Source organism: Macrobrachium nipponense, chromosome 1 (genome assembly GCF_015104395.2).
Source record: "Macrobrachium nipponense isolate FS-2020 chromosome 1, ASM1510439v2, whole genome shotgun sequence".
Lineage (NCBI taxonomy): Eukaryota > Metazoa > Arthropoda > Malacostraca > Decapoda > Palaemonidae > Macrobrachium > Macrobrachium nipponense.
The window spans coordinates 150,295,162-150,310,161 of record NC_087200.1 but is presented as its reverse complement, the minus strand read 5'-3'; the positions used below and the strand labels follow the sequence as shown (position 1 = coordinate 150,310,161).

General features: G+C 36.7%; 1 protein-coding gene across 1 annotated transcript in view; it reads left to right on the top strand.

Moving 5' to 3' along the window:
* LOC135219756 (calcium-activated chloride channel regulator 4-like) overlaps positions 1–15,000 on the top strand; it is a 411,904-nt gene that overhangs the window by 156,421 nt on the left and 240,483 nt on the right. The window contains exon 4 of the mRNA XM_064256802.1: positions 14,386–14,670. Within this exon, the coding sequence (XP_064112872.1) occupies positions 14,386–14,670 (285 nt within the window). The remainder of the gene's footprint in view (positions 1–14,385; positions 14,671–15,000) is intronic.

Sequence of the window (15,000 nt, the reverse complement as noted above, 5' to 3'; positions counted from 1 at the left end):
TATGTTAGTAAGTTACATACAGTAACCATACGTACAGTGGTTTATAACATGTATACAATGTACATAATCAAACTTGGTTGGAAATTCCTGTAAAAAAAAGTTATGTACGTATGTAATACTGTATGTAAAAACCTTACTGTTCATACTTTGTTACACTACATGTTACATTTGATACGTATACTTTCCTGAAGGGTTTTTTCCATCCAAAAATGGTGCTTCTACTTGTAGTTATCCCTTGATGACACTTGTAATTTGTTAGTAACAACCTGGAGTTGTGTGAAAAATGTTGGTTCTGGAAGGAAAAAGTAACAAAATTAGTGTACAAAATATTATACACTACAGAAAGTCGTGAATGCAATATGTTAATTACTGTAGATATATCAAGAGTACTAAAAGAGTTAATGTATGTTAATTAATTCCTTACTTTTAGTTTAAATAAAGTTGTCGTGCTATGTAACCTGGATGCACAAAGTCTTATGGTGGCCCCATAGCCTACATCATTCAGGGGACTCTGGAATGTACAAAAAATAATTTTGTCAGTAAGTCCTCTATGCATAGTAAGTTACATACAGTAATATGCACCATACAGTTGTTCAATATCACATATAACATGTAGTATAAAACTTAAGTTTAGAAATTCCTTACATAACTTACCAACTTTTAGTGTAGTCTCAAAGCTGTTACCTAGGTTGTGGGAGATGGAGGTGGGAGGTGTAGAGCATTCATGATAAGGATGCATTCCAAACCTAACTTCAGTGTGCTTTATCACAGATAACAGGCTAGGATGATGGCAGTCTAGAATGAAGAATTAATATTAAAGGTGTATGATAACCACTTAGGTGTACAAAATTTATTGTACGTATGCAAACATTAAACACAACTGAGAATTCCTTACCTTCAGCAAAATGAAGACATGTAGGCTATGTAGAGGTCTGGTTTATGTAAGTCACAGGTGCACGCCAGTCTGGAATGATAATGTACATATGATTATAGTATGTATGTTACATACATAACATGGTTATTACATATGTAATAATAAAACATTAATAAAAAAAAAAAATGTCCTTACCAAATTGTAGTGGTTGGCTGCTTACTGGGATGGGGGCATATGGTAGATGAGTGGGTGGCTGGGCTATGGAGTGGGATGGGCAGGTGCTTGGGAGTCTGGAATGATGAAAAATATATAAATGATAGAGTTACTACTGTAACTACTGCACCATGTTATTACTGTTTTGACATATGTAGTGTGTAATACGTATGTACAATATAAAAAATGAAGAATTCTTTTACCTGAAGGAGTTGGAGAGGTGATACTACTCGTATCAACTGATTTGGGCTCTGGAGAGGTGATACTACTCGTATCAACTGATGAGGGAACATCTAGATCTGGAAAAAATGATAGGGTACATAAATATAAGGTGGATGTAACTGTAGCATATGTACGCTTTTAATAAAATTTCTATTAGCAATTTATAAAAAAAAAAAACATTTTATACAAATTTGTTAAGGATTCCTTACCTGATGAATAGGGCGAGGCATCAAAACCATGGAAAGGCTAAGGGTCATCTGGGTCGCTGTCACTATCAAAGGGGTCTGAAATGAAAAAAAAATAATAATAAGGTTATGCAACATCAAACACATTGTACCACTATGTAAGTTAGTGTACGTATGTATGTAGGGTGTAAACAATTTCCAACATGAAAATGAGAAAAATGAAATTGCTTACCTGATTGTACACGTACAGGTGGACGGGCTGCTACAGAGGGTCCAGGTACAGGGGGATCTGGAACTGTCACAGGTAGTACAGGGAGATCTGGAACTGTCACAGGTAGTACAGGGGGATCTGGAACTGTCACCACTTCTGCAATAAAATTACAAATGATGAAAATTAATGAAGTTACAATTTACTCTTACATTTAGTTGTTACATTAAAAAATTAACACATTTTATATGTACACTATGTAAACACATAAATTAGTAAAACAGTTCAGAATTCCTTATCAGGACTACGAGTGGGAGGTGGTGGTACTGGAGACTTGTGAAAGAAAGTGTCAAGCCTGGACTGCACACTTCTCTTCGTCTGCTTCTCCTTCAGGGTCTCCTTGTAGAAAATTACTAAGTCTAACATTCCACGTTTTATTTTGTCAAACCTGGCAACGTTAGGGTCTTCTGTCTCAAAAGAAAAGAAGCCAAGGCTCTCTCCAGATGAGTAAAAACCCTCTGCCAAAGCCTTTCACAGTTAATGACCTGGCTTTTGGCTCTGGTGCCGCCTCATCTTCCTCAATCATTTGCTGTTCAAGTTCAAGCAAGTCCTCTGCAGACAATTCCTCTCCATGGGATGCCAGCAGCTCTGTACATCATCAGGTTCAAAGATCTAGTTTCAGCCTCTTGCTTAGCCCTACGATCTTCCTCGTCACAGTCTCGACGTCTTCTGCCTGGTCAAAGCCTTCAAAAACTGTGCACAAACTGTGGACACAGTTTCTTCCAGGCCCCATTTAAAAGTGGTCGTCTTCACCTCGTCCCAAGCACTTGCAATATTTTTCACTGCATCAGCAATGTTGTAGCCCTTCCAGAATTGCTTCAGTGTCAACTCCTTGTTAGCTTTCTATGGCCCTCAAAGCAAAACGTATGGTCCTTCTAAGGTAGTAAGCCTTGAAATTAGCTATTACTCCCTGGTCCATTGCTGTATCAGCGATGTGGTATTGGGTGGGAGGTACATACACCACCTTCACATTTAGGGTGCATGTCGCCTCAAATTTTAAGGGTGACCAGGGGCATTGTCCAGGACTAAGAGGGCCTTAAAGGCAGACCCTTCGAAGTCAAATACCGTTCCACTGCTGGACGAAATGGTCATTGAACCAATCTTCGAAGACCATCAAGGTAACCCAAGCCTTCTTATTTGATTTCCAAATCACAGGGAGTTGACTCTTGAAAATGCCCTTGAATGGCCTGGGATTCTCGGCCAAGTACACCAGCAAGAGCTTCAGTTTCAAATCGCCACTTGCATTGGCCCCAAACAGCAAAGTCAGTCGCTCCTTCCAGCTTTATGGCCATGGTGCTGACTTCTCCTCCTTGGAAAGGTAACGTTCGATTTGGCATTCTTTTCCAAAATAATCCAGTCTCATCAACATTAAAGACTTGGTCAGCCGTGTAGCCACCATCCTTAATTATTTCGGCCAAACCACCAGGAAAACTACCTGCTGCTTCGCTATCAGCACTAGCAGCTTCACCTTGCAGCTTCACATTATGCAAATTTGCACGAGCCTTAAAACGGTTAAAACCAACCTCTACTCGCGGAAAATTCACCACCAGCACTGCCTTCGCCAAACTTTTTCATTACTGCCTCATGCAGCGCTCTAGCCTTCTCCTGGATCACACTTAAGCTCACGGAACACGTCGCTGGTTCTGGTCCTCCAGCCAGATCATTTGCAATTTCTCCATTTCAACAATGCTCTGGCTACGTTTGCTTCTCGTTTATCACCGTTGACTTCATCGGTGCAGCATCCTTAACGTGCTTGTCAGAATACGTTCCTTGTCCTTAAACAATGATTACCACCGTGGTCCTGCTCAAGCCTAAAGAACGCCTATTTCGGTGTTAGTTTCTCCCTTCTCCGAACGCTTCAACCACGTCATATTTTACCTCCATCGTGATGTCCTTCTCTTCTTGGATGAACTATCATCGGAGGAAGTACTTTGGCGTTTAGGAGCCATTGTAAAATTTGCGAAAATGGCAAAGGAAAATCAGCAACATATTAGCACACAAACCGACTGAACTTCAGGCAGGCACGCGATTGAATTGGCGTTGTTTTGGTATTGTTACGCTTAGCGTCCTCGACCATTCGAGGTCGTTGTTAGGTCAATTTACCATACAGTTTAATAGCGTTAATTAATTTATGCGCCTCCGCTCAAAACTAGTTCTGCGTATGAGGTATCGTTAAAAAGCATAACAAAACGTCGTAAACTTGGAATTTGTGTTGTAATCTAACCAGAAACTTAGTTTTTTTTTAATTATGTACTGGAAACAAGCAATAATTTTTTCATTATTTGCGCTTTTGGACTGTTTTAAACTACGCATCCCAAGCTAGTGTATTCATTCGACCGCAAACTAGTTCCACATATGCGGCGTCACTAAAAAAGTTAAAAAAATACGAAAAAAAAAAGTGTCGAAAATCATCATAACCTCAAAATTTTTTTGTTGTAATGTAACCAAAAACATATTTTTATTATATACTGTGCTAAACTATAAAGGATTTTTATCATAGCATGCGTTTTTTAAAAGCGTCGTTAAACTCGGAGCGTCGGAAGCGTCAGCGTCGTAACCTCGGAACAAGCGTCGTAACCCAGGACGGATTTTCCATTGAATATTTAAGAAAAAGCATCGTAACCTCGGAACGTCGTAAGCCGGGGACCGCCTGTATGATGAACTCCCTTTTATTTAATTGAACTAATACTTTTGGTTTCAATATGACGCAGTTGCGTTAAATGATTTACTTACGTTAACGTTTAATGAAAGAATTGCTTTGGAATACGGTTTATGAAAATGATAACACGCTCGCGTGACGATGTTTGCGTTGATGGTAGCGGCTTGCGCCTTATATGAAATGATTTGCGTTTCAATATGAATTTCACAAAGACGCGTTTTACGTTAAACAATACTTGTAATTTACTGTACAGTGGGGCCTCGTTATCCACGGGGGATAGGGCCTAGAACCCCCCCGTGATAAGTAAAATACCCGTGGTTATCCTGATACCCCCCTCAAAAATTTTGCTTAAAACTGCCTACTTTAATAGTTAACCCACCCAAGACCACTATTCCAATGTTTATAACTGCCTACTTTAGTTCAAACACCAAATATGTTTTCAACTATCACCTAAAACTAAATTCAAGACAGTTTTAAAGTTATTGTACAAAATTAGCCTTATTCTTAAAAAATGTAGTATATGTACTACTGTACATAGGTATGTAGCCTACTAGCCTAGGGATTACAGCTAGAAGCCCTACATACGCATGGTGGGCCTCTTTTTTTTTTTACAAGGAAAGAGAGGATGAGTGGTACGAGAACTATCAAAATATGTAAATCATATGGTACTCACCAACAATCTATGTTGATAAAAAGATGGCGACGATTTTGCAGTGCATCCAGTAATATAATCGATAATGCTACCAACAGTATGCAGCGAAACATCTCTTCCCTTCGTCACAACACGTTAATACTAGTATATTCCACGTAAAAACCTTCATCTGACCTTTAGGCGTCTTTCCATAAGAGTAAAAGAATCAGGGCTTTTGGGATGCCACATAATTAACTCGTTTATATGGGTACAATTTAAAGAACGCGCTGCACACCACATTTCATAACAACACCAAACAAACGTTTGTAGGCCAGTGTTGCCAACTGGGAATGGCAATTTCTTGCTAGATTTTGTTCGCCATAAAAGCTAAAAAAAAATCACATACCGTATATACTCGAATAACGTGCAATCTCCCATATCGTGCAACCCCCTAATTTCACCAATAAACAGTGGTTTTGTGTTTTTGTCATGTATCTCATGTATCATGCAAGTTCATAAGGTTGGTGGTTTAGCCTGCTAATGGCCGAGATTCAGATGTGTGCTGATGCTAGTCAATTTACGGTAATTTTCTTATTAATCTCGAGATTGAATAGAAAATCTCAAGATTAAAAAAAAAATCCCAAGATAATAAAATAATTGTAAAAATAACACGCCTTGGAGTCCTTAATCATTCTCTCTCTCTCTCTCTCTCTCTCTCTCTCTCTCTCTCTCTCTCTCTCTCTCTCTCTCTCTCTCTCAGGAATAAATACGTACGTACTATAATTTGCAGTAAATGTGTAGACATTGTGTGCGTGTTTTAAAAAATGTGCAGTACACACATTCCGATGGTTCGGTTTTTGGAATTTTTTTTCAGATTTCGGAAAAAAACGTGAGGTCAGATGCATAATCAAACAAACACCACTACTGCAGCAAAAAACATTTTTTCCCTTTATGTTTTTCATTATTGTTATTTATTAATTACAGTTTATTTTAAATAAATATTAATAATAATTGTTAAATGAATTGTATATGAGATAATTAAGATCACCTATAATAAAATAGTGGGACAATTAATACCATATGTTCACTAATAGGTATTATTTTCAAAACAAACATTCCGTAAAACACAAAAAATATATGTACATAACAATCAAAATATAATGTTTTGCAGTTCAACTTGTGAAAAATAACAATAAGTATGACTATATAATATATTTTACCATATCGATCTTGAAGTTGAAGAGTCGTAAAATTCTGAGGATGGTCCGGGAAAAGGATATGGTTTGTACTTTGTGATTACGTATCGCTACAACACCATGTGGTATTTTTCATACCACTATATGATGACGCATCGCTACGACACACTGGTGTTTTTCATACCACTATACGTTAAAGTTAAAAAAAAACATGACATAGAATCGACTTTGCGACTTCGTTCACTTTGATATTTTTAACGATACAATAACTATCATTTGTACTACTAAAACCATCTTCACATAAGTAATTTTTCGTAAGATATGTGTTGTTGCAAAAGCTAGCTTATACATAAAAGGCTGTTATAATTTAAGTCATCTTAGATATACATATGCCATCAAAAAAAAAAACTTCAGGGGTTGTGGGGAAATTTACTACTGTTTTCCTCGGATATTGAAATACTTTAGCATCATTCAAACACTTTAATAATATAATGCATAAATACTAGGCTATACATACTTACATCGTATACAAATACTACATACAGTTATATACACCTACTTTTATTAACAAAGTTAACAGTTATATACACATACTTTTAGATACAAAGTTAATATAGAATAGTGATCAGACGACAGCTGTGCACTGACTACGTACGTACTACTTGGAAGATAAAACGAACAAAAATTTTGTTGTTGTTTAGTCGCCGGGATAGATTAACATTTTTCCAGAGATAAAAAGCTGAATTTTTGTTTTGAAGGTATGTCAACCGCGATATTATTATTATTTGTTTTCACGAAGGAATAATTATATAAAGAAAATTATTGAGTAATTTTTGCCGTCAGCAGTCAGAAAATCACGAACATGGTAACGTTCAAACCTAGTGCCATCCATGGCGTATGTCTATAAATAGAACAGAAGCAGGAGGGCAGTCATTGGATAACAGATCTCCATAGCTACCAACCAACCAATCAGGTGTTAGTTATACTACTCTGTAATTTCTAAGAATGAACGTTTACACACACGAAGCTAACGATGATGTATGTGTTTTTGCAATACAGTACGTAGTTTTAGTTTTTATTATTAGTGTAAGTATTTTACTGATTTCATGAAGAATAGAATGATTCCTTCTCATTACTTTGAATGCAAAATGGCTTGAAGATTCTTCCGCAAAAAGAAGAGAAAAAAAAATTCATTAGAAGATGATATCTATTTACTAACGCGGTTGACATACCTTCAAAAGAAAAATTCAGCTCTTTAATCTCTGGAAAAATGTTAATCTATCCCGGCGACTAACAACAACAAAATTTTTGTTTGTTTTATCTTCCAAGTACATAGTACGTACGTAGTCCAGTGCACAGCTGTCGTCTGATCACTACTCATATGATTAATTTTGTATATAAAAAGTATGTGTATATAACTGTTAACTTTGTATAATAAAAGTATGTGTATATAACTGTTAACTGTATATAAAAAGTATGTGTATATAACTGTATGTAGTATTTGTATACGATGTAAATATGTATAGCCTAGTATTTATGCATTATATTATTAAAGTGTTTGAATGATGCTAAAGTATTTCAATATCCGAGGAAACAGTAGTAAATTCCCCCACAATGAGTTTGGGTACATATGTATATGGTGACTTAAATTATAAAAGCCTTTTATGTATAAACTAGCTTTTGTAACAACACATATCTTACGAAAAATTACTTATGTGAAGATGGTTTTAGTAGTACAAATGATAGTTATTGTATCGTTAAAATATCAAAGTGAACGCAAGTCGCAAAGTCGATTCTATGTCATGTTTTTCCTAAACGCGTTGACTTAACCTGTTAAGCGTCACCCACGTAATAATACGTTTACCGCGATCTACTCGGTAGCGCCTTCAACGGGATATTACGTTCAAAACTTTGACTGTGCTTGTCAAGCCGTCAGCCCCGTAATAATAGTTTACTCGTATAGAAAGTGTAGGAACATCATTTGGTAAACACTCTCAGCACACGGGGAACTTATTTCCAGCTGGCAACTCTTTCCTGGTGGTCGCTTATGCTAAAAAAACTGCCTGTCCCTGTTGGTTTTCTTTCAAAACGCTTCGGGCGTTTATCGAGACAATTGGATTTCGCGTCTTTTCACAATGAATGTCCAAAGAGGAGGCATATTTCTTCAGGTGAGATCATTCAAATACTAGATGAGGAGTCTGATATTGATTAACCAAAAAATATTTGATGATGAGAGCTCTAGTTCTGAAATCCTCCAGTGATGATACAAACTTTTTTCTTCCAATACGCGGGAGTGAAGATGAATTTTCTTTGCCGAGTGACTGGACTCCGAGAGAGAGAGAGAGACGAGAGAGAGAGATGAGATGACAGAGAGAGGAGGAGAATTTCCTACACTTAATTACAGTAAGAATAATAACATAAAATCAATATTAACTTTGAAAACTATCATCAGTGCTATGATCGCTGATTACAAAAAAAGAAAAACGTGACGGTACGTTAGCAGCGAGCTCATCCAGGGGAGGACGTTAACAGGTTAAAGGAGAACGTTATTTTGGTTGTTTATCACTGGCACAAACCCATAACAATGCAGTGTATGTATGATAATTTCTAACTATTATTCACTACCAAAATAACGATGATATTTTGTGTATTGAAAAAAAATTAATGTTACGTATATTCCAAACATTATTACTACGTAGCATGAATAGTACTATAAAAATTTCGAAAGATAATCTTGCTGTGAACGCTACCATAATTTGATTTTCATATACGTACGTACATTTTGTCAGCTGGCTGGCCTCGCATAGATAAAATTGATTTCACTGATATGGAATTACTCCACGAATAGCCTTTTTATTATGAAAGATATGACGATAATATAAGGGTAAGGTAAAAAATGCTTTTATGTATTTCGTTTACGCTTCGTCGCCAATAACAAACAGCAATACTTACGATAATCTATGACAAATAGCGTTTGTATGACTTCATTGTTCAGAGAAGTTATATACGAATACTGCCAAAATAATAATGAAGTTCGAATTAATTTTAGCCTTAATGTTATTACTACTGTAATTACACTACCACTACTATTAAAATTTCAAAAGTTTATCAAACAAAAAAATGTCGCTTTAAACGCAACCGTATACATAAACCATTTTCGTACGTAAAGGTATATGCTTACATTTTGTGGCTGGCCACTCCGACGATAAGTTGAGTGCAATGATGTGGAATTATTCTTCGAATAGGCTATTTATTATGAAGAAATATGACTATAATATATATGGTAAGAATGGTTTTTATTACCTTTATTGTCAATTAATATCATAATGTGAATGTTTGTGTACGTTGGTGGTTATCGCACTGCAACTACGCTTAGCCTACCAATGAACGTCGTACATAAACCTTGAATAGGCTATTTATTTCGAAGTATTAAGGACAATAATATATTAGGTGAGAATGGTTTTATTACCTTTATTGTCAGTTAATATCATTATATGAGTCTTTAAATGAATGTTGGTAGTTATCGGACCACGGCCGAGGTTAGCCTACCGAAAAAAACATCGCATACGCAACACAACAAACCAGTGATGCAGCGATTCATACCAGTGATGTAACATGAGAAACGGTTCCAAGAAAAAAACCCGTGATTAACTGGATCCGTGAATACTGATCGTGAATAAGCGATGCCCCACTGTACTTTGATTATTTACGTTAACTTTACGTAAGGATACTAGGTCCTTGTGACAAGCGAAATGACGGTAAGGATTTTAAGCTGAAATGTTAGCAAACATTTGTAAATGGAAAAAGGTTACGTTTAGTACGAAAGGAAATGAAACTTTCGCTCAGCGAGTGAGTGAGCGATGCTAGGTGAGACGTTGTGAGGCGAGCAGAGCGGGTTGGACAGCGTGTCGTTCAAACAGCTGATTTTCTGTAAACACGGCGGCGATTTACAACACGAAATTCTAATTTCTTATTCAAGGCGAATTACGTTAATTTCTCTGGCAGAACGATAGATACTAGTACCGAGATTGATATTATTTACGTTAAAACTTCAAGACTTACGTTACTCTGCTTAAATCGTTGAGATAATGCTTAAAGGGATAAAACATGGCTGCCGCTTTGAGTGAACCAAAGGTTGGTTGAGATAGCGCATGTGCGAAAGCTTACTAAGCTGGCCTGAGAGAGCGGTTACCAACACTTGGAATGAAAACTTAAGTTAAAATAAATTAAAAAATCCCCCTAACCATATCCACAGACAAAAGAATTGTACACTTCTTTTGCCGTAACTATTAGTAGAACACTCCTAACTAGCTAGGCTTTCTAACACAACAATAAACCCTGGCAAAGCACTTCCTAGTTTTGATCTGGTACTTTTCTGACATCTATCTAATACACGTGCTCGTGTGTCTCGTCCAGACGAGAACAACTGCAAAAATAAGAGAATTCACTCTGCGCTCTGGCTGTTACAATATAATAATATTTCTCACTTAACACTTATTTAAAACACTTCGTAATAAAAATACTTAAACGTACCTTAAGCTAACATTTGTTATAAAAAAATCATATTATATGAATGGTATACCTTACTGTGAGTCACTGTGTGTCTTCCGCGCAAGTGTGCTTTGATTTCGCGTTTTGTAAAACATTTACATCTTACGTTTTACAAGGGATAAACGAGAATTTACAAGCTTTTTTAAAGCAAGCCCAGATTCGATGCTGGCAAGCAGTCGTCATTGTTACGTATGAAGCCGGCCTTGAAAGGACTCCAATAAGTAAACAGGAATAGTTGAAGGAAAAAACCATAAATTACTTGAACTTACCGTAAAAAAGGATTTATAGTGAACATTTACTCCAGAGGAAAGGTCACCAGAAACTCAGCTAATTACTTTACAGCTATTTATTTACAAGAGGCTGCTTAACAGCCAAGGTTAAGTAAATGCAACTGGTCCCCACATGGACTAATAATATCTCTCAAGTGAATGATAGCTGGTGCAAAATTAAATTCACGTAATAAAGCTGGTTTCGAAATCTTGCGGTAATGCAAACTTACTTGCGGGCGGCAGACTTGACACGTGACTCAGGGATCTGGAAAAGGATCCCAGATTAGACAAGATAAAAGAAAAAGGACTTCTTGCACAAGTTACGATTATTCAGTTCTCTAACACTGGGGCAAAGGAACTCTAATGTTTCACTGAGGTATGCACTGAAGACTTCATTGGTCTGGGACGATCACACAAGGGAAACATGCGGCCATGAGGCAGTGAGAGGAAACAAAGGGATGAGTTCTTTTGATATAGAAGTTTGAATTGGGAAAATGGGGAGCAAATAGACAATAGGATGTAAGGAACTGGCAATATACTGCTTCACAAGACGTACCTGGATGCCATGATCAGTGTGGACCTTTGTAGAAAATGCAGCCTGGCTTTGTCTCAGGTCTGGGTCTCTTGGCGCGCCAGTAGCGCCGTTAGGCTTAAGTGTGGCAGGCTCGTGGCGGACATCAGTCCGAGGTCACGACTGGAGCCGACTGGGGACGAATCCAGGTGTTTTTCATGGGTGTTGGGGGTCAGCTTAACCCCCCACGAGCAGGGCAATCCTGGAAACAGAACATACAGCCAGCAGAGGGTTCACAGGAAAAAGAGCTTAAGATATAGGCCTATAAAGAGTACCAGTCTGCCTACATCCTTCCTTTGAGATACGTCCTAAAGCTGACAAGAGTCTATTTTCCCCAACTTAGGAACTCCCTATCTCTGGCTGGCGTGTTTTGGTTTCCCGCCTAAAAATCAGCTGATATTTGGAGGAATATGGCTGCCTTTTTACAAATCAAAATAATGAACTAAATACTGGGTAGATGAGGCGATCGATAAACGTAGCAATATATATATATATATACACACATACATACATACATATTCACACACATATACAGCAGAACCCTCGTATTCACTTAGTCACGTAACGGTTTTCTCTATGGTCTATATTTTTCTATGAAGAATACATTTTTTTTATCATAATCATCATAAAAAGGTGCCCTTAAAAAAAAAAAAACAGGTATACACAAATTTACAGTGATTTTTTTTTCTTGAGTATCAACTTACAAAATAGGCAGTTTTAAGCATTTTTCAGGGGTTTCAACCATTTGTGGATTCTTGCTGTTTGGGGGAGTCTGGTATGCAACCCTTGTGAATACCGGGACACTGTACACAAACACACAGGCAGTCCCCAGTTATCTGCCGGGATTCTGATCCCGACGACATGATGATAACTGAAAATTGCTGATAATAGTGCCAATAACTGGGTATCGGCATGTAACGTTAACAGTGCCGAAAATCCAGTAATTGTTGACACTAGACAAGCCCTGTAAAACCGGATTACTGATAACTTGGGACTGCACGTGTGTGTGTAAATATACATATATATATATATATATATATATATATATATATATATAATATATATATATATATATATATAAATAAAATTTATATACTTTACGGTCCCCAATTATGCGAGAATTGGGTTGATCCACGGCCTTGCAAAACTGGAAAATTCCAGATTTCGATACACATACCTTATGGGAATAATTACATTAGGGCCAAGGCAAACAGCAACTTACCTAGTCAAACTTTTTTTCTACCCATTTTCAATACTTTCTATGTACTGTATTTTTTTAAATATGAAATTGTTCTTATGGACAAATAAAGCATTAAAAATGTTTTAAGGTTTTAATAACTTGAAAAAGTTTAAAATTACACCCAGGATAGTGAAAACTCCCACATGCAAACACTGTTATTATTGGGTGCTGTAACAATCTTTGAAAAACCTTTTAGGTGGAATTTACTCTACCCATCCTCGATCTCATCCTCCGTGAAGTATTCTTCTGCAGAAGGAAGGCTTTTTGAACCATTTGAGGTTTCGGGGACTGGCAGATCATGCATGTCTTTACTCCCGTTAGGCCTAACAAACTTGGTTATGAGTGCCTATCTCAGTTTCTTTGTCCGACTCGCTCACGATGTAATAATTTTCATCTAAATTTGCTCTACGATAAAAGAGAAGTTATAAAAATTCAAAATTTGATATGAAATTACAATTTATAAAAAGAAATGATAAAAATTCAACATGAAATGACAGTTTCTTGAAAATTTTAGATCGAACGATTCTCTCTTCTCTCTCTCTCTCTCTCGTCTCTCTCCTCTCTCTCTCTCTCTCTCTCTCTCAACACATCTGCTTCTCTGTTAATCACTTTTACTAATCATTTTCATCTAAATCTATTTCAACAATAGAAAAAATAAATGATCAAATGCCAAAAGTTAGTCAAAGCAAGTTAACCAAGACCGAAAACATTCTTACTTCATGTTCAGCAATGACGGATTTCAAGTTGTCCACTGCTACCAAAATGGAGGACACGGCACACGATGTTCAGCTGGCAGCCGATTTCACAGTTGCTCTTTCCTTCGTCTTTAACTTAAGGACAAGCATTTTAGTTTTGAGAGAATGGATCTTCCTCTTCGACTTCTGGGCAGATGCATATGTGATGCGGATGGTCAGAATGCACTTTGCAGGTCTGAATAATACGTAAGGCGATGATGATGATACTGATCATTCATACACACTGTATCATGAGCCTTTTGTCTCAACTAATGGCTGAGCAGGAATCATTCTCTCCCATTCCCCCCCTCCCCCCCTCCCCCTCCTTCTCTCAAGACACCAGCGAAACCCCTCCCCTCCCAAAAAAAAAAATAAAAAAAAAAAAAAAAAAAAAAAAAAAAAAAGACTTGTAAAGACAATAGATTTGATACATTTAGTGGTGAGTGACTCACAGACTTTGAACGGCTTCGCAGATACGGGAAATCTATTTTTGAGAACTAGCGACCGCATAAAAGGGGAGTCGCATATATATATATATATTATATATATATATATATATATATATATATATATATATATATATATTTGCTGGAGAAGTTTTTGATTTAGGATATTTGCTGGAGAAATTATCATGCAAAAGGGAATGTAAATGCAAAAGTTTGCCAGATAAGATTGCATTGCAATATGCCCAAAAGGGTACATACTGAAAAATGCTTATATTTAAAGCAGTACAGTAGTTGACTGATTATGATGAGTTATTACTTTTTTTCAGGTATTAGGTGAGAGTGGTAGGATAATTTTGATAACCGAAAATCTGGAAAACCACCTTGAAGATAAACTGGCTCTAGTGGAGAGTGCAAATGGACTAGCAGTTCAACCTATTTTGTATCCTGCTAATCCTGATGTATCTACTGATTTATACCGGCCTGTAGCAGAAATTAATAATTTAGAACCACAAGTAGTTAATAATTTACTGGTTGATACTTCACAGTCAGTCGAATGCCTTTTAAACCTTACCCATTTTATACAGAAGGCATGCCAAAGTGCATATGTGGAGGTAAGTAATAATATGTACACTATTCACTGATAGGTAAATTTAAGTGACATCATGGTTTGTGATAAACACAGTAGGTTCATAGAAAATGACTAATTTCTGGTGTGTAAGTGGCTACTATATTCTTTAGGAACCAGATACATATATATGTTTTTTATGTACATAAGTTACATTGTAGATGTGGAAAATGTACTGCATATTAGTCAGTCAGTTGTTGAGTGTGTTAAGTACACAAGAAAGATAATGGTTTCTTCTCAATTTAGTGTACCTCTTTCTAACATGAAAATATTAACCTCTGTTTTTCAGTTACCATAGTGTTTAGCCCCGTGAGTG